Genomic DNA, 27,889 nt, shown 5'->3' on the forward strand with positions numbered 1-27,889 from the left:
GCCTATTCATCAGTCAATTCCTTGAAACATCACGTCACCGTTCCTGGAAGATCCCGTGGACTTGAGTGTGCAGATAAGATCAATGGTTTATAGATACTGTCTTTGATTTTTTTTTTTAAGCAACTAGCCGTAAAAAGGCAGTGTCATCCTTAAACAGGGATCCTAACCCTTCATACTTGTTGAAATTTTCAAAAAGGATTCAAGGAAACAATTCAAAAGAGGGCCTTTTGAATTGTTTCCTTGAATCCTTTTGAAAATTTTGCATTGAATGCTGTTTGTTTGTTTTCATCTATGTGTTTTTTACTATTGAAACAAAATAAGGCTAAAAACGTCTTACAGGTGTAGTCATTGTGCTGTTAAGTCAATTAATTGATTTAATTGCCATCTTGACTCTAACACACTCCGCTCACACACTGCTGCGCTGGACGCAGATCAGATTATATGTTTGACCATTTCATATTTTCTCCAAGTTATACTTTTCTGCTGTAAGACTCACAAATGTTTGCATTTGATCAAACGCTGCCAACAGCCTGTTTTACGTAAATGCAGTCATAGTTAGAGTGGGGAAACCCTGGGTTTACTTAACAAGCTTATAACCGCTTTTGTGTGACTGCTCTCTGGGATAATATATCAGAAGGAAACTGTAGAGCCTTCCTTTGCACAAACTGTGGTCTCAATTAAAGACACAGCTTGCTGGAATTCTCTACCTGCCAGTTTAAAGCAGATTCTCTGTAAAACAGTTTAGTCCAGACATACAATCCTAACATTAACTAGTTACATAAAGTCATGCTATAAATGTAGTTTTGATTCGTTTTGATTTATTTCAGTTGTTTTATATATTCATTTTACTTGGTATTACACAACATTCCTATTAACAGTTCAGTCAATTAATGGCAATAAGTGGGCAAGTGTAGGAAATTAGCATTGGCTATATACAAATATACACGTGTAAGTACTCAATGATTAAATTGGCAATGTTAGCGTAAGTCAGATAAGGAAACGGTATGTTGTGTGTCTTGTTGTACAGGCTCCCTCTGGCTTTAAATATGATTCACACTTACATCTCTATAAAGAAACAGTATCACTGCCTCCAGGTGTGTTGAGCAAAGGTGACACAATTGGATTAGTTAAAAAGTTTTACAGCCCTGCTGCTCACTCACAGTGACAGAAATCACATGGTTTTCAGCTAACCCATCGACTTTGGCTACATCTGATTTTGAGAGTTTTAAAAATTGCACAAGGAGCACAAGGCAGTGTGATTTATGGGTAATCAGAATATTTGATTAGAAGTATTTACATTTTGTAAAAAGGAATAGAAAACATGAATTTTGTGTACTCAATAACTATTTTCCAAAGTGGTGAAGTAAATATTTAGAATATTTAAGTCCTAATCCTACAGTACAAATGTTTTAGCATCAGAATATACTTAAGACACTTTCAATGACTTATATGCTACTTAGTAGCTTTATCCATAAAAATAATTATTTACTGGTAGATTTAAATAAAAAAAAAACTTTAAAGTAGTTGAGCACTAAAGCTGCGTGTTCAAACTTGCATCCAAAATATAGTGGAGAAAAAAAAGAAAGTGGAATAACAAAGAAATACTTAAATAAAGTGCAGCTGCATTAGTACAACTACATAGTTCCGTAGAGGAATGTACTATCAAAGCTCTCTTCCATTTGCACCGGACACTGTAACGTTCACAAGTGTTCCACACAAATCAATATGAACACAGCCGATTGATTTGCACAAAGATTCCTTCCGTGAAACAAAATGCAATATGCACCGAGCTGTAACTGTATCCGGCGGCCTCATAATGCTGACACAGTAACCAATAATCTGCCACTGTGGCATCGCTTGTTTGCAGCTCTGGCAGTCTGTCCATAAACTCAGTTGGTTCTAGTTTGCTGTCTTTTATTACATCGCATTTAACGTTTAGTTAATGTTCGGATTAACGATCACCAACAAGGTGAAGTTGATATGGTAAAATATGATGAAATGGTCAATGTGAGTGTGCTACAAGGTGCCCGAGTGTTTAAAGAAGCACTTGATAGCAGATGAGATTAAAACACGTTGCTGTCGAATAATTAAGCAAGTAGTTATAATAAATTAATGTCTTTATTGCAATGCTTGTATGAAATATTGCAAAGGTACTTTCTTTCTTGTAATTTTACTGAACTTTCCACTTAAAATGGAGACATAATTGTTACTGACATACATACAACTGACAAAAACAAGTAAACACAAATCACAGAACAAAGAAAGAACTGACACTGCTCGGATGGGTTTGATGTTATTTTGTTACCTTTAGTGATGAACTGATTACTGAGCTGGACTGATCACACATGAACATGAAGAATGGTTAAAACATTTACTTCCACTTGTTGAATTAGTCTAACTCAGATATTATGAAGTTGTTTATACTGCATGTTGGCTGTGAGAGACTTTTCAATATTCCTGGCCTTGTATCCCAAAATCCGCCTTTAAAATCTCTGGAGCACCACCTCTCTCCTCCACCATCTGACCGCTGCCATTTGTGCATTGTGTGTGTCCGGCGTGACTGCTCTCGTCATTTTCCCCTTTGATTGGCCTTCACACAATGTAATCAGTGTTGCAGCTGTCTGAAAAGGGCTCTTGTGCAGTATCTGAGCAATGCCGATCACCCCGATGCGTCCACAACTTTGCTTTTAGTTCCATTCAGGCACTGTGACAAATGGCAAACTGTCTGGTGAGCATGTGTCAAGCCACTTGATTTACTGCTTTGTTTGACTGCACTGGCCCTTTTCTGAATGTCGCCTCCGTCTTGTATGGCCTTACTGTATTGGTAAGAATTGCCATGGCCGTAAGCTTGAAATTCTAATGTACAGACAGACCGAAAGAATTGACCCACTATATGAGCGACTCAGCTTGATGTACTTCCAGCACACAAAAGCTGGTTTATTCTTTCATTTTTTGTTTTTTGAACATTGATGGAATAATTGAATGAACAATCAATCAAAAATCATCTTTGGAGTTAAACTGCACAAATTCACTTGGCCCTTGAATGTCAAATAACAAAGAAAAATATTAAAACCATACTTTTTTTTTCTATATCATTCTGAATGCGAGAATCTTGCAGGGACACATCATGTGGTATGAATTATATTGTTAGAAAGTGATGTGCTTTTAACTAGGTATAACTCAGTCTCCCGGACCCCTAAACTGTAGCCAATCCATTAAGACAAAGCTCTCTTGATCCCTTTCTTTAAATTCTCCACCGTGGCTGATTAAATGTAGCCGATTTTCACGCCTGGACTGAGGAAGCCTGAAAGATCTGAATGGATCCTCACAGACTGACCACACTGCTGGTTTGTGGAGCAAAGAGCCGATAAGTAGCATGCTGCTTAGTGCTCAGCACTGGGGAGGTAAATGTCTAAAAAAAAATCATAGCCCTGGCAACTTCTGTCCAAAATGTGCATGGGATTGAGGCATGTCAACTGGGGTTATTTAATTTTCCCCTTCTTGTCAAGATAAGATGAAATATCATTAAAAGAATGTACGAAAAGTTCCTCTTTGTAGTTTTAAATTATAAACTGGGCAAGCCATACTAAGAATTTGCACCACAAACACAGTGGCCCAAACAACTAATGGATGGAGTGACATGAAATCAAGCTGAGCATTAGATGAAACCTCCTAACTTTGGCAAACCTTTTTCTTTTTAGAAAAATTATTATTATCAGGCCAGATTTGCAATTGTAGCATCACAGAGTGGGTTGTACGTCCTACCAGGGCTGTATCCGTGATGTAGTCAGACTGGGCAGCTCAGTGGTCAACACTGTCAGATTGCTGCTAAACAGATACTTTGATCAGCAGATGGACGCCCCTCCCTGAGTCTGGTTCTACCGGAGACTTCTTCCTATTAAAAAGGAGTTTTTCCTTCCCACTGTCGCCAAAGTGGTTGCTCATAAAGGGTCATATGATTGTTCGGGGGGGGGGGGGGGGGGGGGTTTGCTGTATGTGTTACCGTAGGGTCTACCTTACAATATAAAGGGTCTTGAGGCAACTGTTATTGTGACTGTGTGTGTTTAAATTAAATTGAATTGTAGTTGATAATAAAAAAAAAATGGATAAGAGGATGGATGGATATTGCCCTGAAATGATGTAGAAATAACACCACATAGATATTTGTTTTCCTCTTTATGACTTACAAGTGTGGGAGTTTTGCAGAATTTCACAGTTTTGAGCTGGTTGAGTAATTGTAATGAAAAATGATGTTTTTGACACCGTTCAGAGTTTGGTGAACCTTCAGAGCCTTTTCACCTCCCCAGTCTTTGTTTCAAAAGGCATTTCAAAGAAAAATAACCAAATTAAAACTAAATTAAGAAAATTCCTTCCCCATGATCAGTCCAAACAAAGCATTACTTATGCATCACTTGACTCCCACTACATGACCCTTTGAACAACAAACTGCCCTGGCGTCTTGCCTTTCCCCCCTCCCTTCACCAGAAGGGTGTTAAGACCTGTCCCTACTCTCCCCAGGGAATGCTGGGAAAAGAAGGCCTCTACATCTGTCCCCAGCACCAGGACGACAGAAGGAATATGATGGACAGGGAAACATTCCTTCATACATAGGAAGGATGGATGGATTAAAGAAAGAAAAAAAGAAAAAGAAACTGGACCTGATGAAAAAAAAGTGAGGACTGTTATCACTGACCACGCAGAGTAACTGCAAGGAGACGGAGTGATGAACGGAAAATGAAAAAGTCTTTCTAAGAAGGAGAAGGCTTGTGAATGAAAGATGGATCTAGTCTCCTTATGAAGCCATCCATCACTCCCTTCAATAGCCCAGTGGGCAGAGGGAGCGAAGCAGGCACCCCAGGCCTTCCTTCAAAAGGCCGGGAGGAGCGGAGGGAGGAGAGGAGGACGGCTGCAATGTGCTCGTAGAGCTGTGATCTTTACCTCCCTCCATCATGTGAAGTCAGCAGGGAAAGTGATTAGCTTTGCCTCTCTCCTCCTCCTCCACCTCTCCTCCATTTCCCCTGAAAAAACAGGTTGTAACAGTTTTAGTGGGGCCTGCTGCTAACTTCTTCACTTCCCTAATGTACGACTGAAGCAAATTTTCTTAAAGCTGGTAAATGAAACACCGTGAACAAACTCAATTTAAAAGGTAAATTTCGCCACTACTTAAACAGCAATTATTACCATTAACAGAGCATTGTTTCTTTTCTCAAAACATTCAAGGTCTTGGTAAAATAATTACAGGAGCAAAATAAAATTAAAAATTAAAAAAACAGTCTAATTAAATATTTTTGTTTTACTCCAGAAATCCAAACAGCTTAACAAATGTATTTATATATTAATCTTATTAATTAACAAACATATCCTGTTATTTATGTTGCTTCCTGCAGAGTAAATCTTTAAAACTCTTTTGATTCCAAGAACAAATTAATCTAAATGAATTAATATAAAAATAAAACTGAGTCTTTCCATTAACTTTTCTTCCTTTTGACCAATTAGCCTCTCTTTTTAAAAAAAAAGTGAGCAAAGCTCATACAAAAGTGAGATGTAAACACACTTTCACACCAGGGTGTGACAAGTGTGAGATGTTGTTGACCCCCATCTGTCCCCTCTCGTTCTGTTTAGGTCCCTTAACGTTAAGGTCACAACCTAGCAAATTTATTGGCCCTCTAAAGTCATCAGTGCTTTGTGATTGGATGAAAGCCCACTAATGAAGTTGGTAATTGGTCCAGTTTATCGGTTTATTAGGTACTCTGGCTGTGGAAACAGCTTTGACATATAAAGTAAAGTATACATCATTAGCAAAGAAGTGGCCCCATGGGTTAAAGTGCAAAAAGTTCACCTTGTTCAGAAAAAAAATCTTAAAAGAAATATTTTCAGGTTTGTTGCCACTATAAAAACTAATGCATGTATATAGTTTCCTGTCTTTTCAAAAGCAATGTCAGCTAAGACTGCCGGCTTCTGTAAATTGTCTATATTGGATTCCTTAGTTTAACAGTTAGAAATAAATCAGCCAAAAATAAACAGTTTGAGTTTTTTTCTCACCTCCACAAACATCTGCTTATTTTATTGGCTAATTTATTTGTCTCTCTGATGATTCCACGCTAATATAATCTTTATAACTCTTTCCAAACGTGAAAGAGAATTGCCGGCAAATGAATTCACAACTTAAGCTGTCATCTAGATATATTGTGTCCTATTTGTTGTCTGGTGTGCAGAGGAGTGACAGGCTGTCCACGACCTCCAGTAAAGAGAAAAGCTTTGGTCTTTTTCTCGGGTTCACCATTATCTGTGTGACCCATCCCCTTAAAACACTCTGAAAGAGTGAAAGGTCCTGACTCTGCACTGAGCTCTAGCATAGATGTCAACCTTTGCTATTCAGCAGGCACGCTGATGCACCCTCACTGCAGGAAGAGGAAGCACAAACACGTGCATGCAGAAATAAACAGAAATACACGTGAAATCTAAAAATCTGATAAATAAGAAAAGAGGAAACTGCACATGCAAGTTATTGTTTTATACACTGATATTTGACTCTGTAGTGCACACACTTGATGAATCTCCTGCAGCTAGAGACAACCACAGGAACCTTGTTCTGGATGAGCTGTCAACAAAGAAGAGGAAAACAACTGTATAAAAGCCCCCGACCCCCACTCGCTCCCCACCCCTCTCCGCCACCTCACCCACGGAGTCCTTTCTCCCACTGACCAGTGTTGAGAATAGCCCCCTCACCCCTGTGACCCCCCCATTGGGCCCTTTCACTTAGTAACAATGGCTGCCAGGGGCCGTGTTATTTGAGGCACTAAAGAGCCGTCCCACCAGCCCGCCCCCAGGACAATGCCCTCCCTGCTGAGAGCTTTCTTCCCCACACCTCCCTAATGACAGGTTTCATCCTCTTTTGCACTGACCCGTGGGAGGGGCTGTGGCTCCCGGCTCAGCCCACTGCCTTTCTACCTGCTGACCCAATCCGCCAACAGGCCCGCCTCCTACTCAGTAATACACACATACAAACTTTCACTCTTATGCATTCACTGTTTGCATGCATGGAGCAGTATTACAGTAACCATATTTCAGAGGGGAAATGATTTTGACTAGATTTATTTAACACTTTTAGTTACTTTGTCCAAAGGTTCGCTATATCTCAAATCAGCCAGTTTTTTAGAACATTTTCAGCTCGACCATCTCTGACTTGAATAAAAAGTTTATGGTAAAAGGCTTGAAAATATAGAATGAGTCCTGTGAAATTTTAACTTCACACGTCAAATATATTCCAAAATGCATCTTTTTGAAAAATGATGAAAGACTGGAGTTTAAAATATGCAAATTCTTGCAGCAGTCATTCAGACAGTTAGCATACTCACTGCCTGATCCCTGCTTGGCTCTGGTTGTGTTAGGGGGTTAGGTGTTAGGATTAGGGGTTTAAGGTTAGCATCTTCAGTTGCACCATGTGGACACAGCAGTCCGGTTATGCAAAACTACTCACATTAGATGATCCTTTTTTTATTCCCCTTAATTGATTTGCCATATTATTATTATTTTTTCATAGCATTTTCTTAATTTTCTTGAGAATTTCACGTAAAAACGTATTCTGGGGTTTTTTTGTTTTGGTTTTCTACTTTTGTGAACTGTAACTATATAACATTCAGACATTGTTGCCAATTTTCTTTTGTAAAGTTTTTCTTTAGCACGAGCTAAAATATTTGAATTCAAAGGACAGGTTTTTTTTCATATTTTACCAAGCCAGTATTCAGACATGTTTTGATGTATCTGTCCCAAATTAAAGATCCTGATTCATTTTGATGTTGAAGATCAGTGAAAATTTCAGGATTCAAATGTTTGAGAAATTCATGTTTAAATACTTTCTAGGATTTCAATGTAGCAAAAAAGTTACCTTAAAAGTGGGTAGATGAACCATTTTTCAAAAATATATATATATCTTAAAAAGTATTTGATATATGAAGATAAAATTTCACAGCAATTATGTCCAAACTTTTCACCGTAAAATTGTTATGTCCATAGATAACCTTGTGCTGGCACTCAGAAGAAAAGCTGAGATGCCCTCACTGCGTGCATCTTTTGGGAAGCTTTGTAAACTGGACATTATAAGAATGGTGGAGATGTAATTTGAATTTATTTAGTTTAACATAGTTCAAGTACAAAACATGAAACTGATGTAACGCACATAGGTTTATAGCTATTGCTAATTTTCAACAATTGTCCTTTGTTGGGCTTACAATCAACTTGATCTATCTGAGAGTACTGGGTTGTGCCACATGAAAAAGAGAGCTGATGCTGCTATGGTGCAAACCCGAACCTGCACAGCAATGATCCTCCTAAGAGTGAGGAAAACTCTACCTGCTGATGTGTGGAATGTTCAGCTGAAAATGTATTTGAAAAAGGTGATGCCTTTTGTCCTGAAAGATAGACAAACAGCTGTTTGCTTCTCCTGTCATATGCAAGCATGCCCTGGACATAGCATGCAGCAAACTGAGTGCTATAACTGCCTCTAGTGTGTGTTCAAATTTGTTGTTTTTGGTCCATGTACAACCACAGTTAGCGGTGGTTCACATTGCCAGCAATAAGTCAGATTTGCTGCAGAATTTCTAGTCAGAGCCAATTAGTGGAGGGTTCAGTGATATCAGGATCTCATCTCAGCTTGTTGCAGATGATGTGGTATTGTTAGCTTCATCAGGTCACGATCTCCAGCATGTGCTGGGACTGTCTGCAGTTGAGTGTGAAGCAGCTGGGACGAGAATTAGCACCTTCAAGTCTGAGACCACAGTTCTTAACCCAAAAAGGGTGGAGTGCTTTTTCTGGGTCAGGAACACGTTGCTGCCTCAAGTGATGAAGTTTAAGTGTCTGTAGGTTTGTTCATGAGTGAGGTGAGAGTGGAGCAGGAAGCTGACAGACAGATTGGTGCAGTCAAACTCTGTGCTGGCCTGTAGTGAAGAGAGAGCTGAGTGTGAAAGTGAAGCTGTCGATTTACCAGCTGAGCTACATTCCTATGCTAAGCCTTAGGGAGAGGGTAAAGAGCTTAATCATGTGTGAGGGTCTTAGAGTAAAGTCACTATAGCTCCACATCGAAAGGAGCCGTAGTTGGAGCACCTGAGCAGGATGTACCTGTTTGATAAGCTGAGGTGTTTCTAGCATGTAATGGAGGCCCTGGGGCAGGCCTGGGACCTGCTGGAGAAGTTATGTCTTTGGCTGGTGGTCTGCTTGTCTTTATTTCATTTACTTTTATACTGGGGTCAAAATGACCCAGATTGATTTTTTCATATAAATACAGCACACACCGTTTTGCTGAAAGTAAGTGATACAAAAATCAAAGGATGGTAAATAAGCTTTTAAGAAATCATATGTATTGTACTTGGGATTAAAGTTGTAGTTTTAGTAAAGAAAAGTGAAGATTTTTAATTTTACAATACATGGAAATTAACTGTAATGTAATACAGTTATATTTGCTTCTTGCAATAAGTTATTCTTGGGGTCCGCAGGGACCTAACGTATGTAAAATTTATCAATCATTCTTCACACACAATCACATTCACGTCTGCATGAAACATGCACCAGAGATTATAACAACTGTAATGCTGATGTGCTAGGGAGCACTTGGGAGTGCACTTCATTCCCTCTCACCTCACACATGGTGCTGAGGGCTGCTGACAGATGAAACAAACCTCACCACCTTTACCTGTTTTGGAAAGGACTCCGTGCCTAAGGGGTCATGAAAAGTACTCAACATAATAACAGTCTTCCAACCTAAAATTCAGGCAAATGAAAACACCAGCGTTCAGCTGGACATTCTTCTGTGGCAGCTGCATTATTCTCTGTGACAGCATGTTAAAGGAAACCTTTAAGTCATCACTTGCCAATAGTCACTCAGCCTCAGTTAAGTTACTTGCCATTCATTATCTAAGCCTGATGCATTGCACATCTTTCCTCACAAGGGAAATCAGGCTTTCTGCTGTCATTGTGATGATGATGTATTGCTGCCATAGAAACAAAAGCATATTGGTTAGTTTACCAATTAAGTTTTTAAATTCTCAATTACTTAAAGCCAGTGAAAGGAGCTTTTCCAAGTTAATTAATGGTAGAGAAAGTTGTTTTGTTTTTTTGACGCAGTTACTTTAGAGGTCTCAAGAGGGAAACTTCCCCTCCTTCCTTCCCAGTCCCGGTGTATACTTCCTGGGAAGCCTGGTCTCAGGGCTTTAAGTCATGTTTCCATTTTAATCCTGAGTAATTATTTCCTTTCCTGAGTATTGTAGAGATTTGAAGAGACTGGTGAGCTCTACATGTGTAAATGTTTGCATTATATTCTTTAGACAAATGACACCTATAGTCTTTTAATCTGAAACTGAAAAATCAGTCAGGCTGTCTTTATGCCTTAATGTCCTTAATGAATTTGTACTTTATCTCAACAGAGATTTCTCAGAGTAAGGTGGTTTGGTTTGTAATGGTCAAAACCTCTGTAAGCTTCCATCCTCTTCCACTCATCATTAACAGGGTTGCAGAGGGGCTGGAGCCTATCTCAGCTATCATACAGTGAGACGCAGGGTAAACCCTGGACAGGTCACCGATCTTCGCAGGGCTACCACATAGACACAGACAACCATTCGCACCCACGTTCACACCTATGGGCAATTAAGAATCGCCAGCTAACCTAACCCCACTAAATGCATGTCTTTGGACTGTGGGAGGAACCTGGAACCGACCAATCACCGAGCTGCCCTCTGTAAACAGCTATGGCAAAGGACAGGGTTGTGATAGTGGGAGTTTTCTACCTTCTGTTTCTATCCCACTTGTGGAGTGATTTTCGTGGAGTAATCTGATATTAATTACACTTTGTAAAATGCATCTGTAATTAACAACCAGCCCATGGAACATAAAAAGAAGAAAAATAACAGCCGTTACCTGTTATCCAGACAACATGCTGACACCAGGAGCCCAGAAAAGTTGGTCGTTCCACCTAGAGGCTTGTCTACACTGTCATGGAAATTCATATTTAGTTCACATAAACACATATTTAATTATCAAAGCTAGCAGTAGTTCTTCAGTTTATACTCATTTAATTTAATAATGTTTACCACAGAGCCTCGTCTCATAAGAATCTAAAAGCCTTTCTGTTTTATGGATCCATTTAAAGTTCAACAGTTACATCACAAAGCAACAACTCTGCTTCATTAATGGAAACTGCAGCATGTAATCATATTTTATCATTCCAATGTTAAGTGAAATGTAAAAGTTGTGCACACTTAATCTAAACAACTCATTAAGAAGTTATTTTATTTTTCAGTCTTCAGACAAATAGAAGTCTGAAGACTGGGGGGTGGGGGGGTCTCTCTGCTGCTGGTCGTTGAGGTGGAGAGAGAGTGAGAAAAGCAGGCACCGTGCAGGAGTGACATGAAGGCAACAGGGTGTGACAGGATAAGCAACCCGACTGCAGGGCACACAAGAAGGAATCTTCCTCACACAATGACACACCTACACACATATACTCAACATGTACATCAAAGGCACCACTTTGTAATAAGATAACCTAATTTACTCATTCTTTACAGATCAGGTATCAACCATAAAACACTGTGGGAAAATTATTTAGTATTTATTGTTTCTAGTATAGTTATGAACGTATGTAATCCATTAATCAATCATGCTTTCAGTGTGTACTTGTCCAGCTCGTCAGCCACTCCAAGGAGCCTGTAGGGTTGGATAATATAACCTCCAAATTATATAACAATATAACAATTTCAAGGAAATTTGCTGTATTTGATATTGCAGCTTGGAGGCAACAGCTTTTATTAGTGAAAACAAAATGAAAGGGACTTTCTATCCTTCTTTTCCAATGAGCTTCTGTCATTGTTGACAGACTAACTATTTCAGATTGTGGCCTCACTTGCCACAAAGTGCAGTAGCATTGTGGTGCAATCATAGTGACACAGCAGAAGCCAAATCTTTGTAGTGTTTTCCTTGTAAATTTCAAGTAAAAGTACAAAATAACTGCTTAAGCCTTCAGTCTAACATAAAAGTGACTTAACCATGCAATTCTTCAGGACCCTGCACAATATTGTCACATAAATAATAAAACTATAATTAATAATAATAAAATAATAATACTGAAAATGGGATTTTTTTTCTAGGGCTCTGCTTGTCGAGCACAAATATCACAGGCTCCACCAAAAGCTTCCTCCTCGGGTGAGTCATTTGTTTGCTTTCAGACCATCACCAGCTGCTCATATCTCCCACTGCATGCATGAAACAAGTATGTTGTCTCCACGTTTAGCGGAGACAGTTTTCTTGCATAATTTGAAAACATTCAAGATTCAAGATTCTTTATTCGTCACATGCATAGTTATACAAGTATAACACGCAGTGAAATGTAACCTGACACGCTCCTCGACTTGTGCAAAAGGGGGGAGAGAGGAAAAACATTATATATTATATACATTAGGTGAATGTGCAGTAGTAGCATTGTGCTGGTTTGGAAGTTGTTGAAGCTGCTCCCATTTTTTGTTACCATCCGGACCTGATACAGCTCTCGCTGTCGGACATGCCTGGGTTTCTTGCTTTTGTCTTGGTATTAGGGATCATCAAGACATGGTACCCCTATGTAACTGACATCCTGATAAGGCACTTTAATGTTACTGCAGACAATATGACATTGCAAAGCCTTAACAGTGTTAATTACAACACAATGAGCCCAGTGTTTGCAACTTTAGTGACTCTTTGAAGGATAAATAAATTCTTAATTAATGCCAGTAAACTCACAGTTTCACCTGTAAAACATTTATGGGTTGCACTACCTCTGTAGCACTCTGTTGTGGCATCCAAGAGTCAGTTATCTATTGTTCTAAAACTTATCCAACAAGGGTCACAAGGCCAGGGTCTCTAACACAGCTGATAATGGACAGGTCACCAACCCATCACAGGCAAACAACACAGAGACAGACAAGCATTCGAGGCAACAAAATATGGACAAAAATGGAGGCGGCAGTGCATGCTAACACAATCTGGCTGGAGGAAGATGAGCCCCTAGATGAAGCCTGCATGCATGAGTATCTTATATATACAGATATATGAAAAAGAAGCTACATATATTTGAACAAGAAGCAGTTGTCTTGCCAGATAAAGAAAACTGAATACAACCAAAAGGAACATGATCTTATCAGTAATTTATTAAATGAAAATCAAATTTGTAAAACTCTTTCTGATTGCATATGGATGCACCAGTAGCTGCAAAGATGCTGTGATGAGACTGTTGGGGTTCTTGAACATTTTATTTACTCTAAGGTTGAAATTGCTGGTCATGTTGAACTGACACGTTGCTTGAAATCTCTGCCACTTGTATTTTAGCTCTATAACAGTGGAATTATTTATTAAAATAAATAATTGGAAATCTTTTTAAATACCCTGTCAGGCTCATTTGAATTTTTCTGAGGCTTTGGCCTTTAGATCACTGTCCAATAACTAAGATGAGGCCAGACTAAACATGTCACAGGTTTAAATAAAACAGATACCACCTGTCAATCACAAAGAATATCCGAGTCATTGGCACTTGAGTTGAAACGGTTGATTCTAATTAAATAGATTTAAAGCTGTGATAAATGTAGAGTTGTGACTGTCTTTTTATTAGTTGAAATATAAGTATATCAATATATCACCTTTATTAACAGACAGTAAGTAAATTCAACATTTGCTTCTTCAAACACTTTCTTCAACTTCACACATAACCACGGGGCCAACACCCACATACTTGTATAAAGCTGATTTTTTCACTTTACTTTAGACTACATTCCAGGACTGCCTACCTGGAGTATCTGTGCTCCAATAGATGCACCTGCTACACTTAAAGGCATTTCTGCATTAAAGGTCAGCTGGACAGCCTTCTCATGAGATACTCCTTTGTTCTATGTCCTGAAAATAGCTGCTGCTGATATAGCAAAGCACTTTAAACTGTGAAAGAAGGAAAGGACTTTATTAAAAACAACCTTGCCAAGGTTGTTTTGTACCACTAAATAGGTCCTTCAGGTAGTTTAACTTATGTAACATGGATTTTTCAGGACTCTGCTTGACTGGCACTACTGCCACATCAGTACAGCTACAAACGCACAAACCTCACTGCTTGTCCACAGATCCTCCCTGGGGGGTCACAGCGGCAAGGAGGGAGGGATTTCACGCTTGACCTTCCCCTCACAGCTTTGTGAGCCCCTTCACTCCCGCCTTGATTCTCTTGACCTACTTGGTCATCCTGGAGCAAGCCACTTATAATACCTACATCTCACCGAGCAGCACGCTCATCATCCCATCTGCAGGGCTCTTTGGCAGCGACATCTGACTGTGACTGATGCAAAAGTTTAGAGATAAAGGTTTAATCCCTTTGTGCCGAATATTGTACCGCTTACAGAATTCCGGGAAATGCATTGTTTCCTTTTTAATCCAAATCTCTAGGGATTTGTCATATGATTTCACATGTGGGGACAAGCTATAAAGCTCACATAAAATTAGATATAGAATGCTTCCTTTAAAAACACACCACCACTGGCAAAAAGCATAAAGATTGATATACCAATATCTATATGTATATATAGATATATATATACATATATAAAAATCATACAGATCCATTTCTTACCTTAGAAATGTTTAGACTGTTTCATCTGTGAAACAGTGGCAAGAAGCCATGGTTTGAAAAACAAACAAAGTTTTGCAATATATTCATCATGTTCTTTGTCTGCCTCTGATGATATGGTGTTAAGACTTCACTGATCACAGTGCAGGCTCTCTTTGTGCCAAGCTCTGGGGATTCCCCTCCTCTGCATCATCCTTTCTCACCCTCCCTCACCCCCTGCACACCCTTGGAGGAGGTGGATGGAGTGTCTTAGCACTCAGCAGCATCCAGAGCCCCCGATTTCCCCCCTGGCGAGCACCACTTAAGGCCTTCTGTCTCACACTGCAGCCGCACCAATAGTTGGAAAGCATTTTCTACTCAGATGAGCGCAAACAAAGACATGCATGTGCAGGAGCAAGGGAAGAGGGAGGAGGAGGCCGTTGGTATGTTTGGTAAACAGCGAGAAAGCCGAAGGGAGCGGCCACTCGGGAGGAGAGGAAGAGGGGAAGGGGAAATGGAGGAGAGGGAACGCGAGAAGGGGGACAGAAGGGGATCGTACGCTCAGGGAGTCGGAAGCCGGTAAAGAGTTGAGTAAAGGAAATTGCAGGGGTTTCCATGTCACAATCCACAGATGGGCTGATCACAAAGGAAGGGGACGGCACACCTGGTACTGAACAAACACATATGTATACACAGACACACAGCTGAAACTGTACATACTGCTTTATGTGGTGAGCAGCCATCCTTTTGTAGGAACAATGTAAATCCTCAGAGAGTAGAAAGTGTGCAACACCTTGAACTCCTTCATTCACATTCTCACTTTGGATTCGTAAAAGAATTGCCCGTGGCCTTGCTAACACTTCAGAGAAAGTGTGCCCCTATCTTAAGACACTCTTCAGGTCTTCAGTGTTGCCCTTCCTTTTTCTGTGGATATGGGGGTCAAACCCAAAGATGACAAAGTCCTCATATCAACACCCACACACTCCTATTTGACCCAACACTTCCCCCTGACCCTGTTGTTTTATTTGAACCCTAACAACTCTCCTAATTAAACCTCTTTCCTATTATTTTTCCGTCCTTTCCCCTGTAAAAGGCCCGGGTTTCAAAGTGCTAATAAAATAAACTGAAGGGGGCCCCATTTCTTTATTTGTATGTGTGTGAAGAGTCTGTGGGAGAAAAGGGCATGGAATAGAGGCGGGGGGAGAGAACTGGAAGGACAGAGGTTTTAGGTTCAGAGGGGGGTAAAAGAAACATAGGTCAAAGGAAACAAAGAAGCGCGAGACCCTGAGGTCAAGCTGCCTGGTGTCCACAGTCACCGGGCTGCCGTTGTTGCAGGGCAAATGGCCTCACTTGTATAATCGCTCAGATATGTTTTGTCCACGAGAGTAGGATAGAATATATCACGGAGCAGCTGACAGACGAACAATAGATCACGTTCTGTGGAAGTCCGACCAGAGCGTTCGCAGGTCCTTTGAGTTGGTGAGTACATCTGGAAGAGCCAAGATTAACCCTGTGCTTGCTGGCCTTGCATATGGCTGACCCCTTTGACCTGAGCTGCAGCCTTAACAATATTGCTTATGGGATATTATAGAAGTTAAAGATACCCCATAGAGGGGGCATCCTTTTTAGACGTGATTGAAAAACTACAAAAGTGTTGCATGTTTTTAGGAGATTACAACAGCTGGCTGTTTTCAGTTGGAATCAAAATGGAAGCGTGAAAGGCACACCACTGGTTTTCTGAGGCTGCACTTAATCTGTACAGATCCTACTGCAAAACAGATTGTCAGAGGATGAAACAGCTTTGGAAATCTATTTCCAATGCAGTGGCATTAAATTTAGGGGGTTGTGTCCAATGCAATTTACTTTAGACCACAACCGACAACCTGAGTGAAGCAGATACCTTTTTTTATTTGTTTGTTTACTGCACAACTCCTTCTGAAAAACTTTTCAGGATAATTTACAATCACAAAGAGTGTCTAGGGAACATGCAGCAGAAGCTCAGGATGCATTCCCACCAGTGGAAAAACTTTGCCATGCCTGTTGTGGTCCTCTGGTCCTTGATGCTAACCTGCCGTTTCTGTCCTTCGACTTTGTTTTTTCTCTCCCTCTCTCTCCTGTCGGTATGCATTATGGGTTTATGCTGCCTTTCAGACACAGGATTTCCCTGCACTCCCTGCACAACTGACACACCTGAAAGCTGTTTGCAATCAAGTAACCTGTGTACAATTGGTCATTAACCTACCTGCTACTCAAGTCTAAAGAAATGCCTCGTTGTTGCTACTGTGATGGTGTTGTTTGACTTCTATGGTCCGTATGGGCTATGTTACTGGGTTTGCTTACCTTGATCTAACCTGGCTTACCTCTGTGAAGCCATGAGAACAAGAATCTGAAAGCAGGGTGCCAGTTTAGCTCATGGACTGAGCAGATAGCTATCTCCTTAGGCTGAAATGCAACAGTTTTAGTCCGGCCTGGAGCCCTTAGTTGTATGTCTTCCCCCATTCTCTATTCTTGCTCTCCACTACCACACCATCCAAAGATAAACTGAGAGTGTTTCAGTTGACCATCTGCTCCAAAATTACTGCCTTGCAATACCTGTTTATTCTCCATGCCTGCAATAAATCTGTTAAACTTTTATTTCAGTGTCTTGTGTCTGAGTCTAGATCTGAGCCTTGACAACTGCGCTGTCTGGGTAGAGTGTGCAGAAGGCAGGCAGGAAACATTAGACCCACTATCTATTTACTTAACAGTTACTTTGGCTATTCTCAAATGTGTGTCATTTTACATTACATGATTTTATACAGTGAAGATTCCAGTTAAAGATCATTTAATGTTGAGTCCAAAACTCTTGCTCTGATACACAACTCTGTCTGTCTAATGATAAAGTCTGCATTGCATGTGCATATGTCCCCCTCCCAAGGCCAGAGTGAGAACCCCTGTAAAAATGAACATTTAATCATGATAGTACTGGCCAAAACAAGAATAAGCACCTGCTGGTTTATCTGGGATATCCAAATTGTGGATATCAGGTTTAAGACGTCCTGCTCCGCCTGCTGGCTATTATTTATGAATCTTACTCAGACTGTAGCTGATGGAGCCGAGATTGGATTTCAGCAAATGGGTTTCTTCTTTCACTGTCCACACAGACTTTTACCTGCAAGGCACGCTCAAAAAGAGCTTATTATGTGAGAAAACTGGCTTTTTGTTGAGTGAACCAGAGTGATGTTAACATAGGTTGCACTACCTCTGTAGCACTCTGTTGTGGCATCCAAGAGTCAGTTATCTATTGTTCTAAAACTTATCCAACAAGGGTCACAAGGCCAGGGTCTCTAACACAGCTGATAATGGACAGGTCACCAACCCATCACAGGCAAACAACACAGAGACAGACAAGCATTCGAGGCAACTTCCGTGCCAGTAATCCGCATATTTCTCTCATATTGGTTTCTCTTCATTTTCTCACAGTTAAATCCAGAATCAAATCTAATCGGACTGTTGGGGCTTCTCTGTATATAAAGTGCCTTGAGGTGACTGTTGCTTTGATTTGGCATTTTATAAATACAATTGAATCACATTGAATTAATTTACAGTGACCAACTAAGCCAGGGGTGGGCAACTCCAGGCAACTGCAGGTTTTAGATGTGTCCTTAAACCAACACAGCTGATTTAAATGGCTAAATTAGCTCCTCAACATGTCCTGAAGTTCTCCAGAGGCCTGGTAACGAACTAATCATGTGATTCAGGTGTGTTGACCCAAGGTGAGATCTAAAACCTGCAGGACACCGGCCCTCGGGGCCTGGAATTGCCCACCTCTGAACTAAGCTAACGTCCATGTCTTTGGATTGTGGAGGAAAACTACACAGCTACCACTGTGCCAACCACTCAGTCAGTACTTACAGATATTGTCAACCAAAGCATTAGACTGACTGTCCAACAGACATCCCTACATACTCCTAACACTGCTAATGCATACGTCCATCATCGAAAACTAATGTGCAGCAGGTGCAGAGTGACACCAATGACCACAAGAGAAAACTCGATGCTGATCAGTTCCGTTTATGATATTTGGAGCTGAGCCATAAATGTGACCAGTGTCTGTTAACTCTCACTCTGATTTTATGATGATAAACTTATTGGAGTGGAGCTTTATGAGCACAGGTTTATGTGTCTTTCTGCAGCAAATATAAAAGCAGCTGTGTGAATATCATGAGCTTTGTTGGTCAGCTGAACGTTCTTACACACCGGCTGTCACTCAAATCCCACAAAATATTCTAAACACTGGTGTTTGAATAACTTACAACCTCTTGACTAAAAACATAAGCACCGAGTAATACCCAAAGGGAGAGGTGATAATATAATATGGTGATATGATATGATAATATGATAATAGCTTCAGGCTGTGCATGAGATATAAACATGATCATATAGAGTGTAGAGTACTCCAGGGGGTTAAGTGAATGCAACCCTCCTTGAGACATAGTGCTAAAAAATGGGGTGGGAAATAGAGGCAAAGAAAGTCTTGTGTCAGGGTTCAGTCATGAATACCTGGGAACCCCAGAGAGGCTGAGTGAAGAGGGAACACGGAGCATGTTCAGCTCAGCATTAAGGAGCACTCTTTAAAATGCTGAATGAAAGCTGATAAAGAGAGGTCAAAATAAGTTTATGAGGAGAATGCCACTTAAGGCAAGGAGCAGCTAGCCCAAGTGTGCAAACTGGGTCATGACTTGCACTGAGAATGATGTGATTGACAGCAAGTGAGGTGCAACAGGAATGAGACACAGGTTTGAAGTCTGTGAGCAGGAGTAGGAAGATCACAGATGTCGAGCAAAAAGGTTGAGGGAGAGCTGGGAGAGGGTAATGAGTGAGTCGCAAGAGAAGGCCTTGAAAGAGTCTTATCTGTGACCCATCTGTCTTGACATGCACACTCCTCTGGTTAGTGCCCTGGAGGGGAGGGAAGGGGAGCTGCATGCGTGTCAGTTACTGAGTGCACAAGGCTTAGGGCTAAGGCATTGGCCTGTGCACTCTGGCCCAAAAACTAGCCTAACCAGCCCCATGCTTTAACACCCCCAGGAAAAACTCCCGTGACTTACTGCTGTGATCATGTGATTGACTGAGCTCTACACTGGGAACTAAAAACAGAGTAAGGAAAAAGGGTGTCACACGTCAGTGAAGATAAAGATGTTACTTTCTTTCTCTTCTTCTCTCGCTTTTCTCTTCACCATAGCTGTCAGCTGATTTGTCACACATTTTGTTAGTCAAGCCCAGATGAATGACGAACCTTTTAATGCATTCTCAATCATCCAGGAAAGTAAATCTCCAAAAGTTGAATCTGTTCATCTGGACGTAGCGTTTTGTGGGAGAAACGTTTCGTCACTCATCCAAGTGACTTCTTCAGTCTCAGCTGACTGCAGGTTTCCCCAATCTTATAAACAGTACATTTGCATAATGACTGAAACCAGCCCACTGTTTATAAGATTGGGGAAACCTGCAGTCAGCTGAGACTGAAGAAGTCATTTGGATGAGTGACGAAACATTTCTCCCACAAAACGCTACGTCCAAATGAACGAATTCAACTTTTGGAGATGAACCTTTTAATTCATGGAAAAGCGTGATTTTTGAAATGAGTTCAACCAAAGACTTTATATAAATGTTATTTAATCTTAAGGCGCTTTAAACCTACATTCTTCTCAGTTAGCAACATTAATGGGTTTGTGAGACAAGTTAGTCTCCATGGTAACTTTTTTTTAAATAAACAGGAGCGGATTATGTTCAGTTTTGTTTTAAAATCAGCCGGGTCAACCATGACTTCATTTTTTTTCCCAATATGTACATATACAACCTCCTGCTGGGGGAAAATGTTTTATATGTTCAAGTTGAGCCATACCTCACAAATGTCACAAATTAAGTGTTTTTTATTGATTTCCTTTTTTAAATAAATGTAAAGTTACAAAGCAATTTCCATGTTTCCCTTATTAGGTTGTGAAACAATAACCTTTAATATTTAAATGTAACCAGTTTAAAGTTTCAGAGTTGTAACGAGCAGCTGTCACCACTTAGAGCACACTCAATGTTAAAATAGTTAACTGCAATTAAAGTGTTTGGAGGTTTTTTACCGTTCTGTGCGCTAAAACACCAGATTAGTAATTTTCTGCTGCGTTGATCTCTTCTCATATTTGCAACAGTGTTGCATTTTATTGTTACATTCTCTGTGGTCTTCGTATATTTCATCATAATTGCAGATAATGTCACTGATCAGAGTAGGCAAAACTCACACACGCCCCTTTTTATGTGAACGCGCACACAGCCTGAAATAGAAAGCCTGGGTTCAAAGACAAAGTCAATAACCACCAACATGAAACTTGTGACTTGGGTTTTAGGTTTTGTCAACCACGATAGACTAAAGGAGAGTCTGCTTTGTTGAACTTTGTTGGTAGTACATCCCTCCTTCTATGACTTCAGTAAACATTTTTCTGATGAGTTTATGGTCTCAATCATTATTTTGAAGTCGTACTGAATAGACCACATAATGTTTATTTTGTACATTACTGCTCCCATTAAAGTAAAAAAGAGTATTAAACAGGCTTTAATTTAGGGTGGGTTATCTTGTGAAGTGAAGAGTGTGCAGTGTGCTCAGTTTCTCAGTCAGATTCACATCTGTAGTTTCCAAGCCACCAGCAAAGCAACGGAAAACCGCTCAGCTCTCAAATGCAAGACAGGACATTGTTAATCCATGGGTAATGTCACAATTGCTACATGCATCTCTTATATACAGTCTGTGATTAAATAGCAATTATCGAAAATCATTGAAAACTGGGACTTTTAACTCATGAAAGTGGAATGAGCATCTATGAGGTGACGTTCTAAAATATAAATAAAAGTTTAATTTCTTCTCATTATTAAGTTTAAGAGTTACAATCACCAACCTATTTCCTGAGACACTAAAGATTATTTTACACTGAAAATTTTCTTCAGGAAACTAAATTTCATCTGTTACTTTCAGTTATTTATTCTTTTTTGATTGGATTATTTTATACTTATTTATATTAGATAACTAATATTTTTAGTTATCTAATATAAATAATCGCCATCTGTAGCCAACTAGTAACACTTCTCTCTATTGTAACATAAAATGTGGTTTTGCTTATGTACATGAGCGCTTTAATGACTTTATCTCATTCATCTAGTAAATTACATGTAACTTTTGGCACAGTCTTAAACATTTGGCAATAATGAAGGTGCACAAATGGCAGTGAGTGCTTGTACAATAAAAGGATGGGGGGGGGGGGGGGGGGAGCGGGTTGTTTCTCGAAATCACATTTAACACTTCAGCTGTGATTAGGTATCAGTTCATTCAGCAAACCTTGTACCTATCAGCACAAGTTGTTTTGCATCTAGTCCAACCTCCTAAGTTGTTTGCTTTTACTTGCATGTACAGCACACCTGGGAGATTTACCATAATGAATACCTGATGTGGTGAAGCAGTTAATTCCGCCTATAAAATAACTCCCTTCCTCCTTCCTGTGGGCCCCGGCTGTTGTTTATCAAACGAGGTAATGTGCTGTCATGTGACCCCTCCTCCCTCCCAGCAACCCACCTGTGTAGACTTTTCTCTTAATCCTCCTCCACCCCCCAAATCTTTTTTTTTCTGCGCTTTGAATACTTAGACTACCGAGTGTAACTAATTCTCCCACACAAGGATATTGTCTTCTCCCTATCTCTGCTTTTGTCCTTTCCTTTCAAGGCAGCTATTCACTGATTTCATTAGTCAGCGGTGTGGTGTGAGAGAGTTGGTGAGGGTGGGGGCTTTCCAATTAAAAAGCCTTAATAGCCTATTACCATCACCTTTAGTTCAACTCTTTTTTTTCTTTTTTACAACATGAAACAAGCTAAAGATTAATCACCAGCAGAGGAGCGCGGGAGCTCATAAAAGTAATTCGGTAATTATTAAATTGTAAGTAGGACTGATCATTTTGAGACCTTTTTGCTAATATTGAGTCTGTGATATAGAATTGTTCCAATTAACACCAAAGACTAAAGGACCAAACTGGGTGCTTTTGTTGAGCTATTGGTACTGTGCAGTACACCAGGTTTGGCATTAAAGGCAGTAAATGTAATGAGTGTTGTTCTTAGAGGGGTTTAAATGAAATGTGTTTAACAGGCGACTCTTCCTCCACACATGCTGCACAGATCCTGCAGCTGCCCAGGGGGCCAAAAGAAGACGCCAGTCCCTCGAGACAGACAAACCACCCTTTCTCAGACACCCATTTGTCGTACCCACCCCACCTCCCCCCTCTCTGTCCCTACCGATGGATGACCCTGCGGCCAGCCAGGGTCAGCTGCGCAAAGGGAGCCCCCTGCACTCCGGCCCTCGGTCCGGAGCCGCAGCGTAAATCAGGGACTGTTCATCGCGGGAACCCTGCCCTGCCCGGGGTCCCAGCCCAGGCTGGCACCATCTGTCCCAGGCCTCTGACGCAGAAACAGAACTGCCAAGGTGGGTTCCCACTGACCTGGTGCACCCCCCAGGCCATGCAGGCCAGATCTGAGACCGGAGACAGATCCATCACTGCTGGAGTCTGGAGATGATGGAAGAGGCATGGTATACATCTAGTGAACAGTAGTTCTGTGTGAGAATGAGCTGATACAAGGGAAGAATGAACCCCATTTTCAACAATAACAGAAATTCCTTATGGTAAACTATAGTCAGTTACATCATAAAAACCATAGCTTTACAGTGAATTTCTGATAGACGAGTACCTGCAGAAATTAATACATAAAATACACCTTGCATATATTTAGCGAAGTTGGTGTTTAACTGGCGTTTTATAACTAATAGAATAAAACACTGCTCATAAAAGTATGTCTTTACATTAACTTGGCACATCCAAACATCAATCAAGCCCTTTCATAAACTCTAGCCACTCAGCAGCCACCCTGAAACATCTCTTATTACTTATTTTGAAGCATTTAATAATTAACTTTAATTTTAAAGGCGAAAAGGACATAAAAAGAACAGCTGTGGAATAACTGGCTAAAAATAAAAACTGTTTTAATTGTTTTATTTGGATCAAAAGAAAAAAAGACATTTCTCAGTTGGAAGTTACAGGATCCTTTGAGTTACATGTCTCTTTCTTTTGATGTCTCTACTTCAGCATTTTTAAAAATGTGGGAAAAATACTAGACTATCCTAATAAGTCTTTAGACCAAATGTGCCAAGCTGACTGTAAAGATTAAATACAGTAAGAAAGAAAAAACAAACAAAAATAAGAACATGTAAAAAGAAAAAACTTTTTAAACTGAAGTAATGAACGCTCACTCTCACTGAACTGTCACCTTCCAAACAACCATGAGTGGAGTCTCCATCTGACTGGACGCTAATTGTACTGCTACAGGCAACTCTTAAATTTTATTTTCCTAGCTGAGCTAGTTGACCCAATTATTTAATGAACAGCCATTTCAGTGAAAGCTAAATTACTGATCTCTGGATACACTTAGAACTGCACCTCTGGCCAAAACAGTGACCGAGCAACCCTATTATTTTCCCGTATAACTGCCACGGCTGAATAGGTGATGTACTAGAAGCGCATGTAAAACAGTCCAACCTTTTAAGTGCAAAACAAGTCCCTGCACTCCACCTCATCATCCTTGATGTCTTTTCCCTCTCCATCCATAACAGCACCTGGAATTGTGACCAATAAATCACGTCAGTAGAGACAGTCTGCAGGTCCCGGGGCCTTGCAGCCCAACGTACGGCTTTCTCTCACAGCCCCAGCTTCATTTCTTGCACCCTTAGGTCTGACTCTAATGGGCAAGCAGGGGTCATAAAGTGGTTGTTTCTGTTTTTCCTTTTTCCAAACCAGTGACACCAGTTGTTCACCTTCCTCACCGAAGCCTTTTGTGCGGCCTGACAGGCTGTCAATTCCAGGCAGGGGATGATTGTAGAAGATGACACGCATTACCTTGAGGTGACATCACATTCCACCAAAGGCCTGAGTTCAGCAACTTGTCTTGAGCTAACAATAACTTTGAACAGTTTTGCAGCACAGCGTTTAACGCTTGCTTTGGCTCGGTGATATCTGCTTGGCATTGCTGCTTTTGTCCTACACGTAATCTGAACAAAACTCAAATGAATCTTTCAGTTGAATGAAACCTTATGTTGAGTCAGACTCCCGCCAGTTATTTTTCTTGTCTTATCTCCTTCGCAGGCGTGAGAGGTGATTTTTGGCCATCATCAGGGTTGAGGACAGGACAGGCTGACCTTTGCAGTGACACGACTCAAAAATAGACGCCCACCCACATACAGCGCACGCAAACTGACTGTAAAGTATGCATCATCCTGAGAACAAGCAGAAACTCCATTTTGTACTTTTTGTGTAAAAGTTCAATGTGAAACTCTGAGAACAAAAATACATGAATTATAATTCAAAATACATCTAATTTACAAATTAGCAATAAAATACTTCTATTTAAATAAACACATTTTTGTCTTAAAGTGTATTTTGTTGATAAGCTTCTCTTAGCTTAGTCCTGGGATTTGAGCATTATACCAGTTTGTGTTTTTAATATCACTACATGCATAATCATAAGGAGAAAATTAAAAAGCAGCACAATAACTGATATCCAACACTAGGTCAACGTTTTTGTTTTGTTTTTTGATTTAGCCATTCAAATAATCCGATTTGTTCACACATACTGCCCTCTAGTGTTGAAACTGCAACACTGCCGTCATCTCCCTGAACACCAGCAGCATCTCATGAGTTCGTTTTATGTCCACAGCATTTAGACAATAACTTTTTTTCTTCTGTAACTGAACTGCAGACTTTCAGGTTTAATTAAAGCGCTTTAACAAAAGTATTGAACTAACTACTTTAGAATTGCAGACAGTTTTACACACAGGCCCCATTTTCAGAGGCTAAAATGAACATATGTTTGAAACACTTGGTTGCATTTAATACTTGGACGAACAACCTTCCTGCATTCAGTTTTGCATTTAATAACTGAAAACATGTTCTGGTGGGCAGAGATCCCATCTTTGCTTTAAGTAATTCTTGATTTGCTTTTGCAGTTCGCTTCATTATACAGTTGCACGGTGAAGCTCTATCCAACTGGTTTTGCAGCATTTTGCTGAATCTGAGCAGAGTAAAGCCCCAAACTCTTCACAGTTCATCCTGCCAGAACTGCTGCTAAGAAGCACCTGATATATCTACCGTTTGCTTGAAGGTGCACAGACAACCCTGACTTCACCCCATCTCTTACTGGGGTTTCAGATGTTGAGCCTTCCAACACAAAGAAAATCTGCCTTTTTGTACCCACTTTGTAGTATACCACTGTGGAAAACTGTAACTTAATGGTTGAGCAAACACAGAAGACCTGTTTCTTCAGACTTAATAGTAAGAAACACTAAACTGCACTCACGTATTATCCCCAATACTCAATACCCAATACCTACTCGAATAACTTCATTCAAACTTTTAATTATCAAGTCTCACAAATGGAACTTTTTATTGCCACTCACAGCAATGCAAGCATTGCTTTATTCTAAGAGGTGACTAAGTAAATGCAAGTATACAGGCAAATAGGGGCTCTCCTGAAATTTAGATTTCAGGAAAATCACTAAATGCTATGAGCACAAATCAAACAAAAATAAAACCATACAGTAGCTTAAAGAAGAAGAGTGCATCCCTGTATTGTATTCATGCAGCACCTGGATGATAAAAACACCTGTGACCATCTAAAATCATATAATTTATATGCAGTTTTATAACAACAGAACCATTCAAACCAAATTTTGCATTATTAATGAATTAAAAAAAAGATTTAGAAATAAGACCACAACAAAATGATCTCCAAATAAAAGAGGAAATGCTGCTCTTTATACTTGTCAAGTATTTTCCTGTAGTCTTCACATTTCAGTCCCTCAGCACAGTGAAACTACTTCACAGTCCAACACTTCATTCTCGCCCAGCCTTTAACTTCTCCTCCACTGTGTGATCACCTTTCGAACCTCCCATGCAGGGCGGACTCTTAGCCACGGTAGGGTTACTTTGCCACTGCTCAGGAGTCTTTGCTTGGATCGCCAGTGCATGAACACAGCTACTTAACTCCTCCTTCAAAGCTTCGTTAACCAGACGGTGACGCTGAATCAGCGGCAGGCCCTCAAATTTGGAGCTGACAACAAGGACACGGAAATGGGATTCCGAACCGGGGGGCACAGCGTGCATGTGGCTTTCATTTTGGACTTCTAAGTGGTCTGGCTTCAGCGCGTCGGTCAGTTTGGTTGTGATAGCCCTTTGAACGGGCCGGCTGGGGTCTGGGTCCATATGTGGTCTGAAGTGGGCAAAGGGACGGGTTAAAGCAGGATGGGAGGATACGGGCCGAGCACAGCGGAGGACGCTGGGAAGCATCAAGCTGTAGCAGTTGACCAACTAGGAAGGCATAAAAACATGTGACATGTAAGGTAATGTGACATACTTGTGTTCAGGACAACATCTGGAGAATCAAGTAAAGACATGTTCAGGGCTTCAGCTGGGGTGAAAAAGCAGTTTTAGTCGATGCCCATTACATGATAAAAGCAATAAACAGATATCTTCTTCTGTTGAGGCACAAATTATCTCTGAAAAAGAATTGGGGTATTGTGTCTTTATCATGTCTGGGTTAGGATGCTTTTGATTCACCATATAACAGGAAAATATCTGTTAGCTTGGTGAGGAGGCTCTTATTTAGCCACTGTGCTGCCGTGAGAGCAGCTTCAGCGCCAAAACCGACTTCATGCAGTCAGTCATTCATGCATGGATTAAAATGACACATGCGCATTTAATTTTTACAGACTGCATTACCCTGGCAACTTAATAAAGACCTCACAGCTCTCCCATTGTCCCTTTTACAAAGGTACACCGACCGAAAGGACGGTTGTGTAACTGTTTGCTTGGTGGCATGAAGTCGTTGCTTGCTAGCTTGAGATTTCCAGCTTTCATAGTAAAAACTGAGAGAAGGAAGCTGTGTTTACACCGAACATTTTCACACAAGACACGCACACTCTGTCTTTAATATTATAACTATAATAATTGACCAAAGTAAATTTGGCTACTAACCTTCCAGCAAAGTATGCTCAGTGCTGCTGCTGTCTCGTTGTTCTACTTGGCTTTGGATGTTGACAACCAGCGTGTTACTGCCACCTGCTGGGCTGGAGTAAATACACAACACCCCCAAATGCAAATCTGCGGCAGGAAATGGGAAGTTCCTGTTTCACGAAGGTTTTCTACACACAGCAAACTACTTCATTTTATATTTCAT

The 27,889-nt window shown here is 40.4% G+C and overlaps 1 protein-coding gene and 1 long non-coding RNA gene across 3 annotated transcripts in view; one reads left to right on the forward strand and one right to left on the reverse strand.

The window, feature by feature from the left end:
- Positions 1-24,633, forward strand: part of LOC309717274 — a 52,092-nt gene extending 27,459 nt beyond the window's left edge. For both annotated transcript variants that reach the window (XR_014279658.1, XR_014279659.1), the window contains exon 3: positions 22,787-24,633. This is a non-coding gene — a long non-coding RNA (uncharacterized lncRNA). The remainder of the gene's footprint in view (positions 1-22,786) is intronic.
- A 1,432-nt stretch (positions 24,634-26,065) lies between these two features.
- On the reverse strand, positions 26,066-27,796 carry bola1 (bolA family member 1). The gene is made up of 2 exons (XM_082551707.1): positions 27,688-27,796; positions 26,066-27,021 (listed from the first exon to the last, which is right to left on the reverse strand). Exon 2 carries the CDS (start codon positions 26,998-27,000, stop codon positions 26,548-26,550), a length of 453 nt encoding a protein of 150 aa, XP_082407833.1. The 5' UTR covers positions 27,001-27,021; positions 27,688-27,796; the 3' UTR covers positions 26,066-26,547.
- Positions 27,797-27,889: the final 93 nt, after the last annotated feature.

This window comes from Aulonocara stuartgranti (genome assembly GCF_965226115.1).
Source record: "Aulonocara stuartgranti genome assembly, chromosome: 11".
NCBI lineage: Eukaryota > Metazoa > Chordata > Actinopteri > Cichliformes > Cichlidae > Aulonocara > Aulonocara stuartgranti.

What these genes read in the sequence shown, in the direction of transcription:
- bola1 (XM_082551707.1), bottom strand. Translation starts at nt 27,000, where the DNA reads ATGCTTCCCAGCGTCCTCCGCTGTGCTCGGCCCGTATCCTCCCATCCT.